This window comes from Electrophorus electricus, chromosome 4, assembly GCF_013358815.1.
Source record: "Electrophorus electricus isolate fEleEle1 chromosome 4, fEleEle1.pri, whole genome shotgun sequence".
NCBI lineage: Eukaryota > Metazoa > Chordata > Actinopteri > Gymnotiformes > Gymnotidae > Electrophorus > Electrophorus electricus.
In genome coordinates this window covers 20,724,866-20,750,055 of record NC_049538.1, presented here as the reverse complement: position 1 = coordinate 20,750,055, position 25,190 = coordinate 20,724,866, and the positions used below count along the sequence as shown (strand labels likewise).

The window sequence follows — 25,190 nt, the reverse complement described above, 5'->3', positions numbered from 1 at the left end:
ACTCACAAGCTGTGAGAAAAGTTAAACAAGTTATCATTTGGAATGACACTGGGACTTGTAGCTCTACATAAGACAACTGTTTTTTTTTGCAAAGTTCAAGGCAAAAATCACTGGCACATACAACATATTTTGTGAAAATACTTTCTAAGTTAAAAGAGATTATGAAAAAATGCAGACTCACCACTTTCATTACAATCAGAGGAATCGTCCCACTCAGAGAAACTGAGAAAATAAATTCAAAAAATTTTTTGGATATTCAAAAAATAAATTGGAAAATTGGAAAATAAATGGGAACATAATATTAGGATTTGGCATTCATTTTCACATTTTATTTATCTATCTATTTATTTATTTATTTTACAATTTATTGTGCTTTTAAAATCTGGTTAACAACATCAGGGGGATTAACTATAATATAGCTTACCTTGGCTCATTTTGCATTTGATCTGTAGGGGAAATTTCTTCTTAAAAGATCATGAGAGGAAATTAGAGGAGTCATTACAAGAGTCTGTTAAAGTAATTGATACCATTCTGGGCACAAATGAATGCACTTAGAAATGAAAAAGAACCAAATGAAATCTTAAAATCTTTCAAGGTATAGCTGCATGACATCTATAAATGATATGTGTAGCTATAAAGATAAGCATTCAATACCTTCACACACAATCCCAACTCCTCTTGATGTATCCCCAGGTTCAGACGATCTGCTCAACAGAAAAATGTCAGTACCTTTTTAAACAATACAGGAATAAGAAAAACACAAACCACACGAAAAGAAGCATAAACGAACCTTTCACTGTTACATTTCTTGCAGACTGTTGAAGAAAAATAAAACAAAGAATAAAGTTTTCTTTATTGAGAAAATGTAGACGGTATGACCTATATCCAAAGTTTCAAATGCATCGCCATTATGTAATACTGGTCATATGTATAGAAGCAATAACTTACCTTGACTCTTAATCAAGGCGAAAAGTCCCAGAGACAAAATGAGGAACAAAGACAAAGCAGAGCATGCCAACCCGATTTGTACTGTGTCGCTTAAGCCTTCTGTGAAATTGAAGCAGCATAACACTTATTGGCTTATGTAATACCACACTACTGATAAACTGAAAAAAACAAGCTCTTAGCGTTTATTTAGTTAACAAGTCTAACATTCAGCTTGACTACAGTTTTTTGGATTGATTGTATATACATGATAAATTCTCATACAGTTTCTAAAGTCCTTTCAAAATAACTGATGGACACTATTCCAAAAATGGTTTCTGGTATTATTATAAGGAGTGTTTTGATTTTCACGCCAACTCTTACCGGTAATGTGGAGGTTAGCTTCATTGTTCCCATATATCATGTCAGGAATAGGCCATATGTCAGTTGACAAAAAACATATATATGTTCCAGCATCACGCATCTCGACTTTTTTTAGGGTAAAAATGGTCTCCTTCTTTTCTGTATTCCAAATGTTCACCTGAATAACAGTTCCATTCTTGCATAGATAGGCATAAATATTACTTATGTTCTTCCAGCCATCAAGCAATTTTGAAGACGTACACCTGAATTCAACATCAGTTCCTTCCATCACACTTATCGCAGGCCAGTTTATGTTTGCAGGGACAGAAGAATCTGTGCATGTGAGAAAAACTTATGTAAAACATTTTATGAATCCATAACCATTTATAATACTACATTTCTTAACTTTTTATAATGTTCAACCATTTTGTTACATTATACAGAAGACCAGTGTAATAAACATTTACATTTACAAATGTTCATATACATTTTGCTGTATGGCTCCATACTAACTGCTGTCAGCTCTTTGGTATGTTCATTTTTTTATTAAGTGGCCTCTAACATCACTACAAGCTGTCATTACAGATTTTCAGAGGTTATGTATTAGCTGTTAAACCAGAGTGTGTGTATAAGTCCTATATACTTATAAACATCAAAACAGATAATTCTAGTCAAATACGTCCAACACTGACCAGTAGCTTATTGAGTTATCAGAATAAGTTTTGATCCAAGCATACCTTTAGGATATAACCCCCTGTAAGATGTTATAGTCACAAAAACTACTTTCATTGTAAGGACAGCAAGAGTCTTCTAATAGTGTCTACATTTACGTATTCAGCATTCAGACAGTCCAGAGCAATTTAGATGGACTTTATCTTCTTAGACTGACATAAATAAACTGTATGCTATACTGTATGTAGTTATTCTAACTAGTCTAGTAAATAAGGCCATCATTAAGATAGACCCTATCAGAGACAGGAATCAGATACAGGAGTCAGTAAGTTTGGAGAAACACTTGAAAGTTTTGAAACACACTTGTTCTGAATACATGAAATACAATATAGATTATAAAAGCATTATGAAAATCTTATAAACCCTTATTATTGCATTTTTAATGCATTATGGATACTGTAGTCATAGAAAATGCACTATGAGAAAATCAACATGCTATATACAATAACAACTGAATATTATTAAACCATTGGATATCAGACATCTTTGGAACATTATAATTAGTCACATTATATTACATGTTTAGACTACTCTCTAAGGCCAATTTAGAAGATGTGGTAAAGTGAATTAGAATTAAGTAAACAAGTAAAGAAAGAAGTGCTATAATGCTTACCGTGCACTGTAATAAGGACATTAGGAGATTGTATTCTAACTTCTTTGGCATCATACTTCTGTTCTGAGAAGACACAACTGTAATTGCCTGTGTATTTTTTTGTGATGCTGTGTATACTAAACATAACATCTAGACACATTGATTCTTGCATAAGCATGCCTTCACCATTCCTACACAGGTAGAAATATACTTTTCCTGATGGTTGCTTTAAACCAAATATGCTGCATTTGATCAACAGACTGCCTCCTTCTTTGAAGTTAGTGTTACCATAAATCTTTGCTGGATATATGTTTTCACCTGTGAATAGAAACATGAGGTGCTTGACTCCAGACAGTGACAGGTAATATGTGATTTCTTAATTTTATTGTAATGTTAAAACACTTTAGTATCCTATTCATTAATTCTTACCTTGAACCTGAGTTAACCAGAACAAGATTGCTGTTAAATGAAACCAGACGTCAGACAAACTCTGACTTCTTAATCAAGTTAAATATTTAGTGTATTTTAATGTCATGTAGACATATGTATCACTTACTTAATATAAGTATGAAGGGAAGCATCTTAGAGGTTTATAAAAAGATGTCTGCTGTCCTTATGTCTTTGTTCTGAAGTCAGGGAGAACTCACAAGGCTGTTAGTACAAAGGTAATTTGCGCCTGTATAAAATACGGAAGTCATCAGTTTACCCTCCCCCGAAAGAGAGACGTGGTGTAAAAATGTTGTAACATTATGAGTGACAATTTAGTGTCTATAAAATCCTAATTTGTTTTTCAAATATGTTAATATTTTAAACTGTCCCTTTACAGCTATTTTACAACTAATTTCATTATAACCACATTTATGTAAATCACAACATTCTTCACAACATATTAGCTGTATTTATCTGTTCATTTATTTATTTTATATATACTGAGTTTTATATGCACCTACTGAATAGCTCTGCTATGCAAACTACCACACATTTAAGCTAAAGTCTGAGGATACCATCAAGCTTTACCCTGTTAAAAAGAGTAGCTTAGTTTAGACCTGCATAGTGGATCATTGTTATTTGATTTCAGTACCTGAGTCCCAACCTTGTGTGTGGACTCCATCGTGAGTGACCTGGTTTTGTCTATTGGACTACTAGTGTATGCTTCATATATATATATATATATATTTGTGTGTGTGTGTGTGTGTGTGTGTGTGTGTGTGTGTGTGTGTGTGTGTGTGATGTGCTTTGCCATTAGACTATCATACTACCAATTACAGCAAGCATTAACAATTAATGCTGTAATAAGTTCACTTAAGATTAGTGTTCTCTGTTTATCATTGAGTTTCCATCTAATGGGTTGAGTGATCTAATGATCTGCCCTAAACAACTTGTTTACCGCCTCAGTTATGTTACTTCATAAATGGTTAAAAAGCCAAATATAAGTTCTCAGGCTTGGGTCTGTAATCAAAAGTTTAACCTTTTTTTTGCTCACTGCTAATTATCCAGCTAGTGAAAGTGAGCTCTCAAGTTTATTCTCATCCATCTTGGTATACCACAAGATAGACTAATGCTGTTCTTCTTGCCTGTGGTTAATTTTACAACAAAGTGCACATCAAACCATGCACATGGGAACACATGTTTTAATGCTAGAAGCACATTTTACTGGTTGATCTGTAACCAACAGTCACAAACCCCAATTTGTAACCGAGATGTCATAACAGCATAAAAGTAATAATAGCACAGTACATTGTAAAACAAGAATAAATGGCTGGTACTGGCTTAATTTACCCACTTGATGGCACTCTCCTCCAAATTTGGACAAAAGAAATCAAGTGAACAAATAATGATATTGTATTTAGCATAGAGTCAGTCCCCGCAAAAATCTTTGTTGTGACAAAACTTGATTAATGGTAACCTTGAAGCCATTTTTATTTGTTTTTAAAAAATGTAATCCACACATGGCATTAAAGACACTATAACAGATTATCAGGAACTACATCAAAATTCTATTAAAAAACAATTCCGGATTGATGCTTCACTTTATAGGTACTCTATAAGAACTTTATAAGCATAACACATTTAAATTACTTTTGTTTCTTTAGGAAATTGGAAGGAAATTTGAATAGTACACTTAAGTCTTCTTAAGGAAGGGAATCTAGACAGGGAGTTTTGAGCACTTTGCGTCCTCCATTTTCTGCCTTAAAATTGGTGCAGACATTTCATGTGTGGCTGTTTAAAGTGGGTGGACCAGTCACACAGTCTGCATGTGTGCAAGCATCACATGTCTTCCCCAAGAAGGAGGGGCTGCAGAAAGAGTCCAGCTGTACCCAGAATGCACACCAGAATGAAAACCCACAGAAAAATTCTGTCGATCACCATGGCAACATATTTCCAATCATCCTGGACCTTGAACAAGTAAAGCAAAAGAGTTGAATCATGCTATGGTTTGTATATAAAGTTAAAAGTTAAAAATACCTGCTGTTTTATACAAGTAATCTCACTCAGTAATTTCTGTCATGGGACGCTCCCCCCTCCCTCCAAAATGTTGTTTTGTATAATCGTATATTAATGTATCCGTGTTCTATGTTTAACGTTAAGTGTGCAGTCATGTTTTCAGTATTATGTGTGAGTGCCACCCTTGTTGTACATGTTTAAAGTCATTAAATGTTTCACATCGTCAAAGGAGTCTGTGCATCCTGCCCCGCACCCTATGGCACTCGGGCCAGCAGCAACGTTACAATTTCAGTCAAAGTTTATGTGACATGTGTTTAACATAAACACATTTACCTATAGGAAATATTCAGAGTCAGTGACAATGCCACAAGTTAAAAAAATCTCTTACCTCTTTGGCTTCATTCTGTAGCTTCATATTCTTTGCAATATACTTAACACTTTCTATAGCTTCCTGGATCTCTGGTGAGAGTGCAGAGAGAGTCAAAAGTCCCCCATCCAAAGACTCTGAGCTTGAACAAGGGCTTTGTTCCCCCACCGTCCCACTGACGGCTCCCAGACTTCCCACCCCTGCCCCTGCATTGCCTGCACGTCTGTCTGTGGGCAGTTTGCTGGAGCATTGCCTCAAGCAGCAGTTACACCTCCCCTCTTGGCACGGGAAACTCGAGCCCACCTTAGCAACCTGACCTAGGATATTCAGTTCTGTGCTGAGGAAGAGGGGAGTGCGTGGCGGCAGGGCCCCCGGAAGGCTCTGCTGTTTGATGAGATGCTGGGGGAAGTAGGCAGGATTGCGCAGGACGCAGGACTGAGCTGGGCCTCTGGAGCCTGTGTGCCTCTCATGATCTCTCTCTGGCCTGGTCATGAACATGACCCTGGGGAGGAGGCCAAGGAACACACTGCGCACCCAGTGCGGCATGGTGTGGGTTTTAGGCGTTCGGTAATGCACATTGAGCACAAACACTGTGATGACGATGGAGAGGGTGACGAAGATCATGGTGAAGAGGAGGTACTCGCCGATCAGCGGGATGACGAGGGAGGTAGAAGGGATGGTCTCGGTGATGACCAGGAGGAAGACAGTGAGGGAGAGCAGGACGGAGATGCAGAGCGTCACTTTCTCGCCACAGTCCGATGGCAGGTAGAACACCAAGACCGTCAAGAAGGAAATGAGTAGGCAGGGGATGATCATGTTGATGGTGTAGAAAAGAGGCAGGCGACGGATATAGAGAGAGTAGGTGATGTCGGTGTAGATCTCCTCACAACAGTTGTATTTGATGTCATGCTTGTAGCCTGGAGCATCGATAATCATCCACTCCCCACTCTCCCAGAAATCCTTCAGGTTGATCGTAGTACCTATCAGTACCAGATCAATCTTGGCCTTGTCATAAGTCCATGACCCAAACTTCATGGTACAGTTCTGGTAGTCAAAGGGAAAGTAGGTAACATCGATCTTGCAGGAGCTTTTGAAGATGGCTGGTGGGATCCATGTCACATCTCCATTGTAGCGAAGAAGAGCTTTGGTTTTATCATCCACCTGGAAGTCTCCCACTGCACTGTGGTTCAGAATTAAGCCCAGATTAGGAATTAAGGTTATGAAACATAACATATGAGCATTATGAGCAACTATTCTAGGCATTATTATGTAGATCAGTAAGATTCATGAAAACTTAATGTTTATTGCCTTACTTGTTGTACAACACAATATCTGGCTTCCAAATCCTGTTGGAAGGCACACGAATAAATTCTACCCCTCCAAAAGCTCTGGGATCCCATCTGAGTTTGTAGTCATTCCATATCTATGGAAAATGGAAATATTACATTTACGGCATCTGGCAGATGCTCTTCTCTATAGCAATTTGTATATTTATTAGTATAACAGAAGGTGTGCTTCCTGGGAATCATATCCATGACCTTGGAGGGGCAAGAACCTTGCACTGCCTAGGGTTAGGGTTAGAGAGGCCAGTGGGGTTTTGCTCTAGCAGCTAAGCACAATTTGAAGTACTTTAGGAAATCAGCCATATTTTGAATCGCAGTCAGCTTTTAGACAATCACAGTATGAAATTCCCTTTTTTAATGTCTGCACAGACCTGAAGTCAGGTTGAAAGTCATGGTTCACTTGCACAACAATTAATTAGTTAATTAGTGATTTAAGAATTAATATGTATAGATCAGACACAGCACTGTACTCTTGACTCATTTGTTATTCTGCTACATATCGAAGACTCTGACTTCTGTGACTTCCCACAGTCCTGAAAGGAGACGCTTTGATCCAGCTCTCTAAATATTTTGTGTAGAGTTTAAAAGCACATATACTTTCTGTGATAAATGATGATTGCTTTTTTCATCCTGTTTCGTTTTGCTTTATGACTTGTTTTATTACCTCATAAAGGAGATAAAGCTGATTCATATGACAGAATATAATAGCTTAAGCCCACTCAACCTTGTGAAAAAAAAATAGATATGGAAAACTAAAGATTTAGAACAGGCTGAGTAGTGAAAGATCTTCAAAATTATAAGTCCATTTACCTTAACTTACTACTATGGCACATCCAATAAGCTTGATGACTGAACAACCTTATAGAAAACAGAGGTCACAAACACTTTCCGTGTCTATAAAACAATTCCATAGATAAATACAAAACTTTCTTTCTAAGATGCTTTAGCTTTTAATTTTGTCATGTGGTTTGGCCCACCACGTGCAGTGGGAGGGTTGTTTTGTTTGCAATCACACCTGCACACACATGCACCTTGTTCATCTTTATGTATATAAACCCTTGTCATTGTGTGCAGTGTATTGGTCATTGTTGGTGTAGCGTGATGATGATATGGTTAGTCTCATTGTTGTTAAATATATTCATGTTCATGTTCATCATTCATGTTATATGTGAGTGCCGTTGTGTGTAATAAATGTTCATCCAAGTCGATGAACTTGAATGTGCTTCACACAGTATACTGTAATCCCATAAAGGCAAGAAAAATGAGGATCAATGTGTACCAGGTGATGCAAGCATAGTGATGTTCTGCATAGTTGAAAGTCTAAAACTAAAGCAGAATTCCTGTGGAACTCTGCTTCTTCCAGGTTACAGTGAGATTGTGTAAATGATTCCCTTTTCAAAAGACAGCAATGGGAAACATTTACAATTGTCATGTTAACTCATAGTATCTGGTCGCATTAACCTTTTGATGGTTTATCCACCATATAAAATCATAATGACCAGGCTGAAATCTAGAACTGATATACAGAAATGCATGTTGCATTTTTTAAACACAACTAAATGAAAGAAAGCTTTGTGAAAACTGAACATTGGATTCTAGTTTCTGTAAGAGTGAGAGAGACACAGTAAGTGAGAGGATACTGGAGAGATGTAAATTTGGAATTTTAAAAATAATTAATTATGAACTTGAATTTGTGACATGTTCACATAAAAAAAATCTCATTGGGTAATTTCTTTTCTGAGTGACAAATGGCTCACTGTTCACTGAAATGTTAATCTTCTGATTTAGCAATATTCTTTCAGAGCTTATCACAGTGTTTGGTCATTGACCTCAGTCTGCAGAAATATGATAATGTGGTGACAGTCTGCAGTGTTGGAGCTAATGGTTTGGCACTTGCAGTGACCTTGTGAACTCCACTCATGGGTGAAGGAGGTGAAAACTTACGTGCCGTAGCCACAAATTGGTCTCCATAATCTGATTGACCTCATCCTGTGAAAAATGCAGGGGGTGGGGAGAGACATAGTGATAAGTAGACTGCTAGTCACTAGGGGAACACAACGCTTTCCCTAAATGAATACTTCAGAGCACAGAAAAGAAAGGGGCTATCATAAGCAATCCGTCTGCAGGCATGGCTCTGTGGAAGGCGACCGTGTCCCATTGCCGTCTCGCAGTAGTCCACAGATGGCCTGGGCTCTGGTGGAGTGGAACAGCCACCTGAGCCCCCGTGCCTAAAGGCATGCCGCTCGGCACTGCAGGACCTCAGGGCTGCCTGCCAAGTGTGCTACCTCAGCTGCTGAAGGGACACCACAGCACAAGTCCCAGATCACGAAAAGAGATCAAGAGCTTGGAGCAACTTCACCGAAGGAAAGGAATGTCCAAGGAAGTAAACATTCCCACTGATACACAAACACAAATCATGCTTGGTATTGATATGGTAGACCTCATTCACGAACTCCCAAACGTTTCCCTAGGTGTGTGATCTAGTTCGCAGGACCAGTGGTCTACAAAGACTCATTTTAAAAGGAAATGGACTATAGAGCTCAGACCTAAGATGTGATACATTGAATAGACTTAATAGTTCTGAATAAGGAGGATCTCCAGTATAAAATTCCTAAACATAGTAGGACAAGCTGTAGTATCATCCAATTGACTCTCAAAGGCAAATTCAAAAGCAACTAACTCACTTTAAACATGAAAACGGTTGGTGTTACCGTATAACAAGTGGTATTAAAGCAATTCATGAAAAATACTTAAATATAATGAAAGTTATTAACAATGGCAGATTGTAACTACCCTTTTGTAACCCCCCCCCACCCCACCCCAAATTAAAATTCTACCATCAGCATCAACATGACTAATCACAATGGTTAATGTTCTTTTATGACAGCTTAATGAGAGCTTTGCCATCATTTGCTAGCCATTTCATAGCCCGTACAAGAAAAAGAAGATAAAATGCTCTCTAAATGATGGATTTAAAGCACACATGTTGCAGAGGTATATATAAGAGAGATGAGGTCATCTAAGCATTTAGATCAGGCTAGGTCAAGATGTGTCCAAAACTGCATGCATATTTGCATCAAAGACAAATATTGGGATGAATAATTAAGGCCCTTTAGAGTTGTTCACTCTCCTTAGGGGCTGGCACAAGTGCCTGTCAAAACTTCCAAAGCTTATTTCTGTTGAGGAGACATGCTTTGGTTTTCCATTTTATGTCATCTTGAATTGCAACAAGCAGCAGATTATTTCCCCAAAGCCACTTTGTGCATAGCCATGCAACATTTAGCAAAAGTGTTGATTGAGCATTAGAGTAATCCTCATTAAACACCAATCCAGACAGAACGGAAGCAAGAGAGAAAAGCAAATTAAAGCTTTCAGATGCAAATGTTGTTCCAGAATAATGCACCACATAATTACAGTCACTTTTGGCAATTGCGCTGCTGTGACAAGGACATACTAAAGTGGTATTTTATAAAATTAGACAGTCTGACAATGGCATGGTTTAAAACAACAGTTGCAGATTACTGTTTCTGGCTGAAGTCAATTAGAATAGTATTGTGATGGATAAATTGCAGCATCAGAATCTATCAATATTTTGTGGAAATATTTTGTGTGTTAAATACAATTATATGAGCCAGTTTAATTGTGTCATGTTTCTGACTGTGGTCATTAATAAACATATTGGACTTTAGTCACAGCAACATATTTTCTTTTTTGAAAACATCCATTCACTCTCCTATTTTCTTCTGTTTCTCCCCTACATCTCTATCCTTCTGTCTATCACTCCAAAAATAAGCATTTGTTATAATCTGTAATAGACAGTTATAAGTAACAGACAGACAGACAGACAGACAGACAGACAGACAGACAGACAGATAGATAGATAGATAGATAGATAGATAGATAGATAGATAGATAGATAGATAGATAGATAGATAGATAGATAGATAGATAGATAGATAGATAGATAGATAGATAGATATAGGAACAAAGAAAGATTAGCACTGATGGGTAAGGTTAAAGATAGTGATATGGTCTGATGGCAACAGGCACTGAAAGATAACAATTGCTGAAGGGTAAACGAGAGAGTGAGGCAGAAAGCAGGACACGAGGGATAAGCAGACAAGTCCTGTTTCCTTCTGACCAGTCACGCATTCACTCATGACCACTGATCCTTTTAGCCTCCCCCAAAGCTCTGTGTTTTTAGGACTAATTCAGACAGCATAGCTAGCGTGTACCGGAGCATGAAGCTGTGTTACCAAAAATGGAGCCGACAACCCATTTCATGACTAAATAGAGTGGGTGGATAAAAAAGCACATGTGCAAACCCATGCACACAAAACATACATAAACTGTGCACAAAAAGTATCTACTACTCACATACACACACACACACACACGCACACACACTCACGCACACGCACACACACGCACACACACACACACACACACACACACACACACACACACTCACACACACACACACACACACACACTCACACACACACACACACACGCACACTCACACACACACACACACACACACACACACACACACCCGCACACACACACACGCACACACACTCACGCACACACACACACACACACACCCAGACAGGCATGCTGCCAGACAGTATGCTCACTGAGTGATTTGTCTTCGTGGCAGTGTCCAGCCTTCTTCTGCATTCTTTACAATGAAGCCAACACAGTCCACAGTACACTACTGTCTGCTTTTACCACTTACCACTTTAACCAGCTGGGACATTGAGACCTCAAACTGGACTATTACAGGGTCTGAAACATTCTCCACTGGTCTGATGTACTGGTTGTATTTGGAGAAGATCATGGAAAACAATTTATGCTCTGCCTCAGAGCAGGTTCCTCCTGAAAAAAGTACAGGTGAATGAAAGAAGTGATATTATTTTGTAATGATTCTACTTTTCATTAGATCTTAACAATTTTACATTTTGCCCTAGGCAGTGATAGTCAATTTTGTCATTGAAAGGCAAGGATTGAATTCTGCTTGAAAATAACATTCACAATTTTAGACCCACTAGTAAGTAAATATATTGGAAATAAAACTTCATCAGAGACAATACACAGGTATGACCCGCGAATCTTCGTGATGTCACTTAAACACTTTTTTTTTTTCCTGAAGGCTACAGGATCTGTTTTCAGAGCAGTTCACTGAATATGACAGTACAATTTCCTTTAGTGTCAGAGCTATACGAACTCCATTCTGCGACCTTTGGTTAAATCGTTTGAACGTCAGAGTAGTTAATCCTCACTAAACGCTGAAACCGTTGGGAAGAGAGCGAGAGGGGAAACGCAAACGCTTTCGTCCTCAAATGTTTCGATAACGTTTCAATAATAATAGAGTTTTGCAGGTCAGAATAATTACATCCACTTTCAGCAGTTTCGCTGAGACAAGGGCGTAATACTAATTTGTCATTTTAAAAAACAGACTGTCAGGCTAACATAGGCAATCTTTAAGTAACACTTATCGGTTACCGCTTGAGCTCGTTTAGAACTTCCACGTGCAGATTTACTAAACTAACGCTTATATGAATCTGCATCTGAATCTACATTTTAAGCATATATGCTACAAGAATTTGTTACAGCTGCTTGATCACTTCATTCCTACACATGGAAATGTTATTGCAGCCAAAAACAATGCAAAATTCTACATTTAAGCAAACGTCTGACTACTGGCTTTCATATTCCGTGTATTGTCTGTTTTTGTCACCTTGACTGCAAAGGTTGAGTAGACATGTCATGTCTTTAACTGCTACTCTTTACATGTTTATAGCCTGCAACAAGTAGCACAAAAGTCTGTCGCTTCTTTTAAAGACCATATTAATCTTCTTTCTGCTTACCTTGAAAAAGGAAAACAAGGCTGTAGCAGACGAGGAAAAATTGGGAGGCTATGGCATTCATTGTTAAATCTGGATAATTCCTGAAATATTCATCCATAAATACTGCGGCCGCGTGAAGACGAAGATATCTAGACAGCGCACGAAAAGTAAGCGCTCCTGTGGGATGTTGAGTACGAAAGACGAGTACCATACCGAGACCAGCAAGAGTGAGATAGAGTGGGGGTGGCAGAGCGCTTCTGTCATTTATGATAACCGAAATGGGTACTTTTCCCTACGGATACTCTAAATATTTACAAGACCGGTGCTGGTTAAGTTCATATTGACTTATGTTAGAACCAGCCCAAGGTAGTTACATTAGAATAAGATAACCGATTATTTAGTCAATCAATTTTCACTCCTTAAGATGAATGAAACTCTTGCCTTTCACAGTTCGCTTAATGGAAATGAAACTTAAGATACATTAATAGTATCAAATAAATATTAGGTAGAGTGACCATATTTTGGTCTTTAAAAGGGGACAGGGGGATGGGTCACCTATACATAACTACTTTTAACAAATATATTTTATTACAGGAAAATAATAACTACAATGCAATTACAATAGACTTCAGAGCCTATATGGCCAGATAATCTTATTCCTCTCCATTCAGATGTTCCTTACAAATAAAATTAATTTATTCATCATCATGGAATAAATTTAAATCACTTGCCATAAAAATCCACTACTTCGCTAGATATTTTTCGGTAGTTCTGGTGTACCCAGTTATATTTTCCTGAAGATCAATAGATATAAAAATATTGATTTCCACACAAACTCAGTCGCTTCATATCTATAATTCTGTCCGATTTGTTTTTAAGTTCTGTTCTAATAGACTCACAAGCCTAAAAAGTAATTAAATCAGTGTAGGTGGTCGAGTGTAAGCGTAAGGAGACTGATGTACGTCAAATGATTTTATCATTTGCAGGCTACACACGGACAAAAGGTACATCACCAAAACGAGCCCAACGCTCAGAGCTCTGCATTTGGCTTTTTTGTTGTTGTTGTTGCTGTTTTGTTTTTTTACCTTGTTAATGCGTCATACAAAAGATCATATAGAAGATTAACTTAATGTACAGTCTCTAGCCATACGCTTCTGAGAAGCAGTGTGGCCAGTGGTTCCGTGTACGGCGTGTACATGATCGACCAATTGTGGTGTGCGAGAAGGCGGGACCTATAAAGAATGGTCAGAGCAATGCAAAAGCAGCATCAGTGTATGACGATTGTAGAAAACAAATATCAGCATGAAAGGAAAGCGAAATCCCGGACATTTTAGAAATCCCGTTTGGACACATTTTTAGGTCCCAAAAGGGGACATATCAGGGAAAAAGAGGACATAGTCTTACTCTGCAGAATTTTTACATTGTCTCTAGTACGTTCAAACTCCAGGGGTATTGCGTCGTCTTTGTATTTTCAGAGGTTTGTGCAATTCAGTACCGAAGACGGTATGCAAAAGGAGCAATGACGATAAAGATGGCGTTGACGATGTCTATAGTAAACACACTTTCAGATAGTTTGATGTTGCATTTATTACCTTTTTGGAAATGTGTATATATAGTTTTAGCAAGTCTGTCAATAAGTAAGAAAATTTGTAACAATTTTTTAAACTGAAGCTTGAAGCTGAAAGTGTCGAGCTTTTATGTGGCGATGGAGGGTGTATGCCTAAGACTGACATAAATTACTTGCAGCTAATCTTGGTGGAGACTTGCTACATGCTTTGCTACAATAACGGCAAAATGTCTCCTCTGGTTGGGAGCTCTGGGTGCAACCACAGGGATGGATAGCAATGACCTAGCTTTCATTCCTGCAGACTGGAATGTTACGTCTTGAGCATGTATGCGTGTGAGAGACATTCAACTATGTCAACTATATAGGTCTTCGAGTCAACTATATCAAGACTTGTGCTTCTCCACTTTGTCAGGCAGCTGATGAAGTCTGATTGAATGCCGTTTGATGATCTGAGTGTAAAGGAGTTAGGTGTCATGTAGCCAGGTGTAGTGCAGGATGCTTGTGTTAACAGCCACATATTTATTGGTGGTTAACCATGGTCCTGAATATGAAGTGGAAACTTACCCGGAATTGGTGATATGCCTTATATACCACACACCTACGATGAGCCTAGTATGATGATGATAATGACGAATAATAATAATAATAATAATAATAAACTTTCATGTATCCAAGGTCACTACAATTTCAAGAAAAAAAAAGTAGTTAAGCGGGGAGAAACATATTCTGTAGGAAGAAAGACGGGTGCAAGAACAAATAACTAGGTAAGGAGTTCCAGAGGGTGGGGTTAAAAAACCTGCCATATTGTATTTGATATGGCCAGCAGGGGGCAAGAGGTGAGAGCATCTTTTTGTGTTGCTTTTAATCTCTTTGATACATAGTGGAAGAGATGTCCCATATACTGATCTTCGACTAGTTTTGATTATGTAGGCATTGTGGTAAAGGGTAAAATAATTTGAAAGGAAGTGTCCTCCAGATCAGTATTGTACTGATCAAGAGTCCCTTGCTGTGGTTTAGTTTGTGCACAAATGACAGTAGTTTATTTGTAAAATTAAATCCATAATAAGTATATTACACAAGCAGCTTGAATTACATTTGAAAGGCCACACCACTAACATTTATGATGACTTGAAAAACTTTCATGGCAAAGTCAACTAATATGTTAAAATTCATAACAAAAAGGAATACACACTGTGAGTCAGGAATGTTTGCCTTTATTAGATTATTATTTGTAGATTATTATTTTTACAACATGAGAATGGGATATTTGTAGAGTGAAATGCTGTATAGGCAGTGGAAGAACTTAATATCCAGTGAAGAAAACCGTCAAACTTTTAAGACCAATAATGTGATTCAGCCAAAGTTATTCACTCGTTTGTAGGACTTAAATAACCTTTTAGATGGACAGTGACTTTATTTCAGAATGAATTGTCCTATAATTCAGGTTCTACAGTGTTAAAGCACCAGTGATTGACATGTGAGTGGTTGATGTCATATAAAGTCTGGCTAATCAGCAATATTCACAATTCAATTATCCAAGATGGTTGACACAAGTACTCCTTCTCATAGTTGCTTGGAACATCAGAGCTGGTGTTGCACTGTAGTCTTTTGGCTTTGTGTCAGTGGTGTGCAGGGTCCTCACCCCAATGTGCCTTACATCCCATCCCGCCTGGAGGATTCAGCACTTGGCTGTTGGACTGGCACAGTTTGACTCTGAAAAAGGGGCTGAAGGAAGAGCCCCAGAGTCCCCACCACACACACAATGACAAAGATCCACAGAAACATCCGGTCCACAACCATGGCAACATACTTCCAGTCCTCAATGACCTGGGGGGGGGGAAAAAAAGGCGGGGGGGGGGGGGGGGGGGGCATTATCATTAAAGCCAATAAAATGTTTGAATACCAGTGAAGAGCAGAGAGAAATATGAATAAAACACAGTGCAAGAAGAAAAATGGTAATGTGTAAATAAGTCCAAGTAAAGTAAATGAGTTAAAGTTTGGTGAGTGCTGAACTGCACACCAGAAGGTTATTGACCCCATAACCCTCTTCTCTGGCTGCTGTCCTCTGCACTTTACAAAGGCCACTATTAGTCATCTGGGGGTGACCTCCCCCTCCTATATTGATTTATTTAAGAAAACAATCAATGGACTGACACAGTGGTTTTGCTTCAATGTAGTTCCTGGCACCTTGTGTTCTAACCTCTGTCTTTTAACCATATCCCTAATGGCCAAATGCAGCACAGCTGCTGTGTTAACATGTCAGTCAGGATGCTCATAAAACCCAGTACATGCTCCTGAAGGTAAAGATACCCACTTAGGAAATTCTCAACACATACAATGATGTTGTACTGACTGAATATATAATCAACTACTGTTGCCTTTAATGCATTCAAACATACATCAAAAAAAAAGGATTGGGTTTTTTTTCCATTGTCCCAGAGTCATGGATCTAAGACTTTTGTTTCAGTGTTCTGAAAGTCTCCTAGGAACATGCATATTTATGGCCTAGTGCTTCTAGAGCCTCTTCAAGAACATGCATGTATGAAGACTGTGAATCTACATCCAGTACAACCAAGCTTTTAATTCACCAAAAGAGAGTACAAAAGAGATAAATATAGAATACTACAGGATAAAACGAATGCTACAAAGCACCACTTACACTCTGATCATCGTCACTTCCCATCATGTGGTCAGCTACATAGCGAACCCCATCCACTGCCTCCTGAACGTCAGTCCGCCAGTCCAGACCTGCCCTGTTGCCTCTCAGCTCCTGAGTGGTGGTGTGACCATTGGGCAGGAACTCTGCGGGTCGCGTGTCCCCTTTCCTGGAACCATGGACGAAGGTACACGACCCTGCCTTACCATAAAAGTGTCCTGGTGAGGAGAGAGCGGAGGCCGAGGAGGACATTGCTGAGTTACGGGGAGGCCCATAGCCGAGGCTGAGCAGGTCCCTACGGTCGTGGAGCCGGCGCTGCTGGCGCAGCCGCTGCCGGGCTGAGTGGCCCCGAGGTCGCCGCATAAAAAGCATGGAAGGCAGCTTTTCCAAGAAGACCAGCTTGACCCAGGCCGGCATGGTGTGTGTGCTCGGAGAGCGGTGGTGCACGTTCAGCACGCACACACTCGTGATGATGGAGAAGGTCACCAGCACCATGGTGAACATCAGATACTTCCCAATCAAAGGCACATCCAGGGAGGTGGGCGGCACGATCTTGGAGATCAGCAGGAGGAAGACGGTGAGCGCCAAGAGGACGGAGATGCAGAGGGTCATCTTCTCGCCGCAGTCAGATGGCAGGTAAAACACCAGGATGGCCAGCGACGTGATGAGTACACATGGGATGATGAGGTTGATGGTGTAGAAGAGTGGCTTCCGCTTGATGATGAAATCATACGTCAGGTCCACGTAGGTGGGGTCCTGAGGGTTGACTGTCCTTCTTCCCGGCAGGGCCAGTATATCCCACTCGCCGCTGGGAGTGAAGTCGTCCATGCTGGCTGCCTCGGACTTCAGGACCAGGTCAATCTCTGTGTGGTCATAAGTCCAGGAACGGAACTTCAGAGTGCAGTTCTGCTGGTCGAAGGGAAAGTGCTTGACCTCGATCTTGCAGGCGCTCTTGTAAATGGCAGGAGGGAGCCAAGCAATGCTGCCATTAAATAGCACGATGGCATTGGTGAAGACTGTCACCTCATAGGTACCATCAGCACTGAAAGCAGGTGAGAGAGGTAATGATATGTTTGTAATTACTGCTATAAAACAAAAATGTCTTAGCGCTTAATATCCATTATATTTTGTTAATTGACTACTGACACATTCAAATATATCAGTAATCATTTTTAACATTTTATTATTACTCACATTATCCCTATTCTGACTACATGATGGAAAACATTCTTCAAAATATTACAAGATGTATTATATATGAGACTCTGCATTACATTTGAACAGACTTCAAAATGATTTCCTAATGCCCCCTGTGCATTTAACTTACTTATTGTACAAAACAATGTCAGGTAGCCAGATGTGTCTGGAGGGAATCCGTAGCTTATCAATACCTTCATACTCAGATGGGTCCCATGACAGTCTGTAATCATTCCAGTTCTGAGAAAAGCAAATAACAATTGCTGTCTCAGCCCAAGTTATATAGAAATAATGCCACTAGCAACCACAGGTTACTCAATTACAAACTCCATTATCATTTTAATGAGTGTCGTGAGAGGGAGTGATTGCTACCCTTCCACTGAATAGGCATGTCTGTGGCTAAATTTAAGGACGTGGATAATGAAGCCATTTGTCATAACTATCTTATCACTAGCATGTAATGAGCTATTCAAGCTTACCTGCGTGAGCCACACGTTTGTCGTCATGATTTGCTCTCTTTCATTCTAAGTGGATTGAACAGGCACACAGAAGAGTACGTTCACCTTTTACATTACAAATACACAAATACAAATGTGGGAAACCGTTGTGACAAGCTTTACAGTTCCAGCACATAGATACAAGGCTGCATCCACAATGAACTCACACTAATCCTCTTATACTGGCCAATCTTATGTGACAGTGATTTCGATTACAAGATGAGAAAAGGACAATAAGGGATCATAAAATAGGATATATGTGAACTGCTGTGTTTTCCCCTGTTATGACCCTGTAAATCAAAGGATGGGTCCTGAACGTTATCTCAACAATATAGCTCCCTTTGACACAGAGTGAAGATATTACATATAGACGCCTTACTGAACAGTGCAGCAAGGTAGACACATTCCTATACTAACATTCCTGCACCACCCAGGATGTATGGCACAATTTAATATTTAAAATTGCCAATTGTATCAATTGTCAATGGTGAGTCACAATCGAAAATCATTTTAGTCTAGTTATTTCGTGGCTTAATCCAAATATGGCCAGCCAGGCCTAAAACATAATGAGAACCTATTAGATTATCCTTAGTTCTCATTCCAGTCTGGCTTTGTGTGTTATTTGGTGCATTGGTTTTGAGCTTATCTCTTCCTTTCCTCTTCTTGACCATAAGTGGTGTTTCTCCTCACCACGCTGATGAGCTGGGCTAGGGAGACCTGCAGTTTTACTGTCACTCGCTCCGTCCTGTTCAGGGCTGGCCGGATCAGCTTGTTGTAGCGCTCTTGTTGCAGGAGCCAGTTCATCAGCTTCTCCTCAGAGTCCGCACCTGCGCTTCCTGCACAGGGACGCACGTGGCAGCTTCAGTGCCAAACTGGTATTTGCAGTATTATTTCAAGTTTTGTTTTTTTTTCTCTTTTTTTCCCTTTGTGTTTCTTAGTGTTCATGTATTGGAAATTGAGGGTGGAAAGTGCTCATTTATGCTCATTTTATTCTTTGCACTGAATGGTGTTAACTGGCAATACCACCCAAGGATGGGCTTGAGATACTAGAGTAGTGATGTGTCTAGTGCATGAAGTGCATCCTCTTTTGTTTCACCACAAGCAGTGCCCCTGCTCTTATTTTTTTGGTGGTGTTTAACCTCTTCCCTCCCTTGTCGTCTGTTCACATTTCAGCAGCATGGAGCCTGATTTATTACTGTGCTAGGAGACTTGTTTCTCAGTCCGCAGCCTCTGAACCTTACCGTAAGAACAAGTTCCTGAATCCACAATCAGCCAGCAACCCTTAAAATGCATGGAAAACAAGGAAGGGCTAACAACACAGCAGGAAGAACATTCCAATACTTTAGAAATTACTAGCTTCTAGCTTTTGGAGTCTAGGAATTAATTAGTCTTCTTCAGCACATGTGAACCCTATATTGGTAAATTAGGCCCACATATATAATTTTTGGCAAAACTATGTGACTATGTGACTATGTGACTATGTGACAAAACTAAGTTCAGATGTTTTGGCCACATCTATTGCTAACCAGTGGATAAAAACAAGCACATAGCCATGCAATCTTCATAGACAAACACTGGCGGTATAATGGGCTGTACTTAACAGCTCAGTGACTTTACAACTGGCTTTAAAACTGCCATCATAGGATGCCACCTTTGCCACAGGTCAGTCTATGTCCTTTCTGCCCAAATAGATATGCCCTGGTCAGATATGTTATTCTGTGGTGCAATTATTGTGAAATGGAAGTGTCAAGGAACAATAATTCAGCCACAAAAAGCAGTGTACCACACAAACTCACAGAATGGGGTGGCAAAGTGCTGAAGACCATAATGCATAAAAACCCTATCCTCTGTTGGGTCAGTCACTACACACTGAGTTCTAAACTGCCTCTGGAAGCAACAAGAACTCTACATCAGGAGTATCATGGAATGGGTTTCCATGGACAAGCAGTTGCACATAAACTTAAGATCACCATGTGCAATGCCAAGCGTTAGCTGGAGTGGTGTAAAGCATGCCGACACTGGAGCAGCAGAAATATCTTCTCTGGAATGATGAATCACGCTTCACTATCTGATGAATCTAGGTTTGGTGAATGCCAGGGGAGCACTACCTACCAGAATGCGAAGATAATGATCTGAGGCTATTGTTCAGTGATTAAGCCCTTTTTCCAGTGAAGTATAATGTTAATGCTATATCATACAAAAACATCTCAGACAATTAAATGCTTTCAAATTTATAATAACAGTTTGGGGAAAGCCGATTCCTGTTCCAGCATGACTGTACCCCTGGTACAAAGTGAGGTCCATAAAAACATGGTTTGAACAGTTTAGTGTTGAGGAACTCCAGTGGTCTGAATTGATCCACACTGAACAACTTTAGGATGAATTGGAACATCAATTGTAAGCTAGGCCTTACTGTCCAACATCAGTGTCTGGTCAGAAATCCCCACAATGAATCCCCATACCCTTCTGTAAAAAAAGATTGGAGACTGTTAGATCCACTAAGGGGATGTGGACAAGCGCAAATCCATGCTGATGCTCATTGTTTTGGGAGGTCTAACAATCTTATATAGGTGTGAAGATTAAGTTCCACATATATACAGTGTTTCCCTTGTAATTTCGTTACGCTTCTTTCAGGACGAAAGAAGTAGGCTGGGTGGTTCTTCCACAGTGACACCTTGCCCTCCTGTTTCCACTTGAAGCGAGCCGGGGTTTCAGCCCATACACTGCTAAGGCTCGACATGCATGTGAAACATACAGATGCATCATTCAGGCTTTGGTGCACTAATTGTGAATAATTGATTCAAATTAACAGCAGCACTGATTAACATGGCATTAATTAGTGGCTCCAGGGGATGAGCTGCAAGCTGTGCTTTTGTGCTGCTGACTAGAGCAAATGCAGAATTAAGATAAATGATCTACAATAAAGACACCAATAAACAAGGTGGAAGAAGAGCTTTGATTAAAAAAAATGACAATCACCTTCTGCCAGCAGAAGGTGAGAGCAGTCTTCTACACCTGACAATTGCTTGTTTGGCAGTAAGTCCTCGGTTACTAAATGATTTGGCTTTGGCTCTACGTGTACGATGGCAGATGTGCCTGCCCCTCCAGAAGCAGTCACAGGTGGAGGAGCAGCTGCCTGGGTGTAGCTTCTCACTGTCCAGTGCCATGTAGGGCCAAGGCTTAAAGCTGTTGAGAATCAATGGCTTGGCTAGGGTCTTTCATAATTCACCAGGCTTTGAACAGCTCTCTACAGCAGATGGCCTACTGTCAAAGCAGCAGGACATGCATGTCAAACAGAACATTCTTATCCAAATGTACAACGCAGAACAATATAAAAGAAAGCTAATATTAATGAACTCCTATTTGCTGCCCTTTTGGTTGCTGCTTTTGGTTGGGCAGTGTGTGTACTTGGTTCATAGAGCAACAACTGTGACTGTTGAGCTGACTAATTGATTGCTAATATATTAGTGTATTGACATTAAATGACTGAGTGACCCTGTTATAGCATTTTATACCACATATACAAGCAGATAAAGAATTTTTGCACACCTGAAAACAGTCCAAGATTCCAGACAAGACATACTTTCAAAAGTCTTGCACACTGTTCTTGCTTCCATGGTGTTTAAAGTCTTTAAACATATTGGCAGATCATTTCAAAGCAGATTCCTTAGCACATCTACAACAAGGAAGTTCATTATCCACATATTTTAATTTCCTCTTTAAAAATGCATGCCTGACTAGAACTGATGTAAGCCACTCTTAACAAATAATCTTTGTGGATCTTCTTACACATACACGTATGTACATGCTCCTGAATGTAACAATGAAAAAAATGACACTGAAAACACCAAAGAGGATTTCAGTGATTCAGGACTGATATTTTCAGAAAGAAGCTGCACTCACAGGAAGACTTGGGCAGTGGAAAGTGAAATATGGGCTGCAGCAGTTAAATCCCAGAGTGATTGTCCCTTAATGTTTTATACCAGGCCCAGACACTACATATTCAATGCAGAATTAAAATGGGCTTTAGTGTTAACAGTAGCTACTTGTACAAAACATAACCACTATCCACAGATGACAGATTCTTGCCATAGTGGCCAATGTAGTAATGCACTTAAATCAATAGACATTTTATAGTACAAGATGTGACATGAAATAAACACATACACGTTCTTTCTGAGTGTTTTTGAAGCCATGTCAATGCGATTAAATTGAAATGTTTCAAATCTCCATTTTAAAGAAATGCAAATGTCTGTTGCAATTAAAGTAAAATAATTCAAGTCTCATATATATATATATATATATATATATATATATATATATATATATATATATATATATATATATATATATATATATATATATATATAAACGCTCCGAATCAACTGTTGTCTTGTCGGTTGCGTTCAGTTAGCCAGACACCAACTTTTCTTTCTAAGCGGAGAGCGTGTGAAGAGGACAATAAAACTGACTTTACTTACGCCGAACAAGGGTAAATATGTAAACGAGGGTGAGGAGAATCCGTTTCATAGTCGACGTAGTGATGCCCGCGCACGTTCTCCTCAATCAGTCCCATTACGCTCAATGCTGTGCCATGACAAACTGAGCGGAAACGCGCTTCAGGTTAACACAGTCAGTCGGGTGTTTGCCTATGTCGGGTAAGTGTCCCAGTCTCGACCTAAAGGAAATCAAGCGCATTTGCCAACCACCGTATCGGGTGTCTAAAGATGTCTGTTGGTTTGGATGCACTACAAGAGGGAACCGTCCCCGCGCTGCCGCGACTCACCCCTCCCCGTAACATTACCTTACGCTCACTCAGAAGCAAGTACCATTGCGCGCTTACCTCGTTTACAGCTTCTTCCTATCATTTATTTAGGTTTGTCGCGAGTTTAAATTTAAATATATGTAAAAAATGAATATAAAATATACATTTAATAAAAATATTAAATATGGGTCATAATTGTGTGTGGCCATGAGCAGAGTATGGGTGTAGTCTATTTATGTGTGGTTTTTGTGGTCAGCAAGTGTAAATGGTGGAATGCCATACCGACGGTGCTCACTAGTGCTTTTGACGTACAGTAAACTGTATCTACAGAGCCATTCCACAGTTTATGGTGACTGGTGAAAGAGAGGTCATAGCTCAGAGGGGTGGCTCAGTTTCACATTGTGACAACTACTATCTATTTGAGGCTCTCTGGGTCAGGGCCAGTCACTTCTTTAACTTTCTCTCTCTCAATTTCTCTCTCTCCCACACACTCCTCATCAGTCTTGCTTCTCTACACTTGCTCCTTGCTCTTAAATACGTTATTTCCACATTACCCAGCTCACCCACATGTCGAGCTCCAATCAGACTGTGAAGCACACATCCCCATCCCTGTCCTCTTCATGACAACCCAGCTGATTCTCTCAGCACCTCTGCTCATGTAATCATGGATAATTATTTCCTCTGCCCATGTCCTGTTGTGCTCCCATGATCCATGTTATTCTCACCTTGTCTCCCCTGATGAGAGTGATAATTCACTGAGTCCAGGGTTGCACTGCGGACATATTCAAGGTCCAGCCTGGGCAGGATTAGATGGCTTTCTGGAGCAAGAGATTTACACAGCTCATGTCCAGCCAGCGCTGGGCTAATATATTCGCACCAAGACAGATTTAGCACTTCACCACAACTTTAAGAGGCATTAGCAGGCAGCTCTACCGCAGGTCAGGTTCTAAGCCCAAGGTTTAACTGCTTGCATTGATTGGAGAGCTTGGGCTGTGGGACATTGCCTTACTGGGAGCATTAAATGCTACTTCTACGTGAGTTCATGTTGTGATTTGAAGCTGAATTATATTTTTGCTGTTCATCTCACGCTATCATGTTGGCGTTGCCATTTCCCCCAGGTCATGCGTCATGATGGCTCGGATTCTCTGGACCATCTTTTCATGCCTCCTTCACCTCACTCTCACTACTACCCAATCTTCCCTTTGTGTGGTTGCTTTGTTTTAATGGTTGCAATCTCCAGGGTCAGTTTACTGAGGTAAAGGGTAAAATTCTTTGATGTATTTCACTGAGTAAGAAAGTGAGAGAGAGAAAGGCTTGTATGCCCTCCAGCCACTGCTTAAAAGCCTGTAGTGCACAGCTTTTCCTGTCTGCATTTCTCCTACACACAATTTAAAGCGAGGACCTGGACAAATCAGTGTCGATGCTAGTGACACAACCATAATCAGATATCTGTTTTATGGACACTTCATCAAAGTGTTTTATGTATCTTGGCAATTCAGTTCAAATTAGTAAATGAAGGTAAATGCTGTTGAGCTCTAGATGTTCAGTCAGTTTATACTGTTCAGTTCTAGATGTACAGTTTTATACTGTTCAAATTCATATGCAAAGAGGAAATCTGCAGAAATTGCTAAATGAAGTGTATCAATAATCTATCAAATTGTAGAATTTTTAAAGCAGAGCCATTATCAAGTAATCATAATTAAACCATTCACCTAATGTAATATCCATATTTTCCATGTGTATATTGCATTGGGTCCTGACATAATCAGATTGCTGTATAGCTGTTTTTTTCTCCACCCTCAGTAATCACCGGAGCAATCACCTTAATCGATGTAATTTCTCCATCACAGGCCAAAGTGAAAAAATAATAATAATAAAAACGTACAGAAA

The 25,190-nt window shown here is 39.6% G+C and overlaps 2 protein-coding genes across 3 annotated transcripts; both read right to left on the bottom strand.

Moving 5' to 3' along the window:
- Nucleotides 1-4,253: 4,253 nt before the first annotated feature.
- On the bottom strand, nucleotides 4,254-12,784 carry chrna3 (cholinergic receptor, nicotinic, alpha 3). Of its 2 annotated transcripts, XM_027008015.2 has the most exons (6): nucleotides 12,640-12,784; nucleotides 11,508-11,647; nucleotides 8,711-8,755; nucleotides 6,737-6,846; nucleotides 5,445-6,603; nucleotides 4,254-5,008 (listed from the first exon to the last, which is right to left on the bottom strand). In XM_027008015.2, exons 1-6 carry the CDS (start codon nucleotides 12,734-12,736, stop codon nucleotides 4,880-4,882), a joined length of 1,680 nt encoding a protein of 559 aa, XP_026863816.2. In that variant the 5' UTR covers nucleotides 12,737-12,784; the 3' UTR covers nucleotides 4,254-4,879. The 2 variants fall into 2 exon arrangements, with proteins under 2 accessions (XP_026863816.2, XP_026863817.2); XM_027008016.2 differs by lacking the exons at nucleotides 11,508-11,647; nucleotides 12,640-12,784 and adding an exon at nucleotides 11,407-11,460.
- A 2,630-nt stretch (nucleotides 12,785-15,414) lies between these two features.
- Nucleotides 15,415-23,179, bottom strand: chrnb4 (cholinergic receptor, nicotinic, beta 4 (neuronal)). The gene is made up of 6 exons (XM_035525256.1): nucleotides 23,017-23,179; nucleotides 19,226-19,371; nucleotides 18,518-18,562; nucleotides 18,169-18,278; nucleotides 16,845-17,883; nucleotides 15,415-16,012 (listed from the first exon to the last, which is right to left on the bottom strand). Exons 1-6 carry the CDS (start codon nucleotides 23,063-23,065, stop codon nucleotides 15,839-15,841), a joined length of 1,563 nt encoding a protein of 520 aa, XP_035381149.1. The 5' UTR covers nucleotides 23,066-23,179; the 3' UTR covers nucleotides 15,415-15,838.
- Nucleotides 23,180-25,190: the final 2,011 nt, after the last annotated feature.

Bases quoted from the DNA above. Each gene is read 5' to 3' on its own strand.
- chrna3 (XM_027008015.2), bottom strand. From the start codon at position 12,736: ATGGATGAATATTTCAGGAATTATCCAGATTTAACAATGAATGCCATA. The intron at 6,604-6,736 runs GTAAGGCAATAA...TCTGAACCACAG, and splicing joins GATATTGTGTTGTACAACAA to TGCAGTGGGAGACTTCCAGG. The intron at 5,009-5,444 runs GTAAGAGATTTT...TACTTGTTCAAG, and splicing joins TACAGAATGAAGCCAAAGAG to GTCCAGGATGATTGGAAATA.
- chrnb4 (XM_035525256.1), bottom strand. From the start codon at position 23,065: ATGAAACGGATTCTCCTCACCCTCGTTTACATATTTACCCTTGTTCGG. The intron at 19,372-23,016 runs GTAAGTAAAGTC...GTCCCTGTGCAG, and splicing joins CATATTTACCCTTGTTCGGC to GAAGCGCAGGTGCGGACTCT. The intron at 18,279-18,517 runs GTAAGCTTGAAT...TGCTTTTCTCAG, and splicing joins CAAACGTGTGGCTCACGCAG to AACTGGAATGATTACAGACT.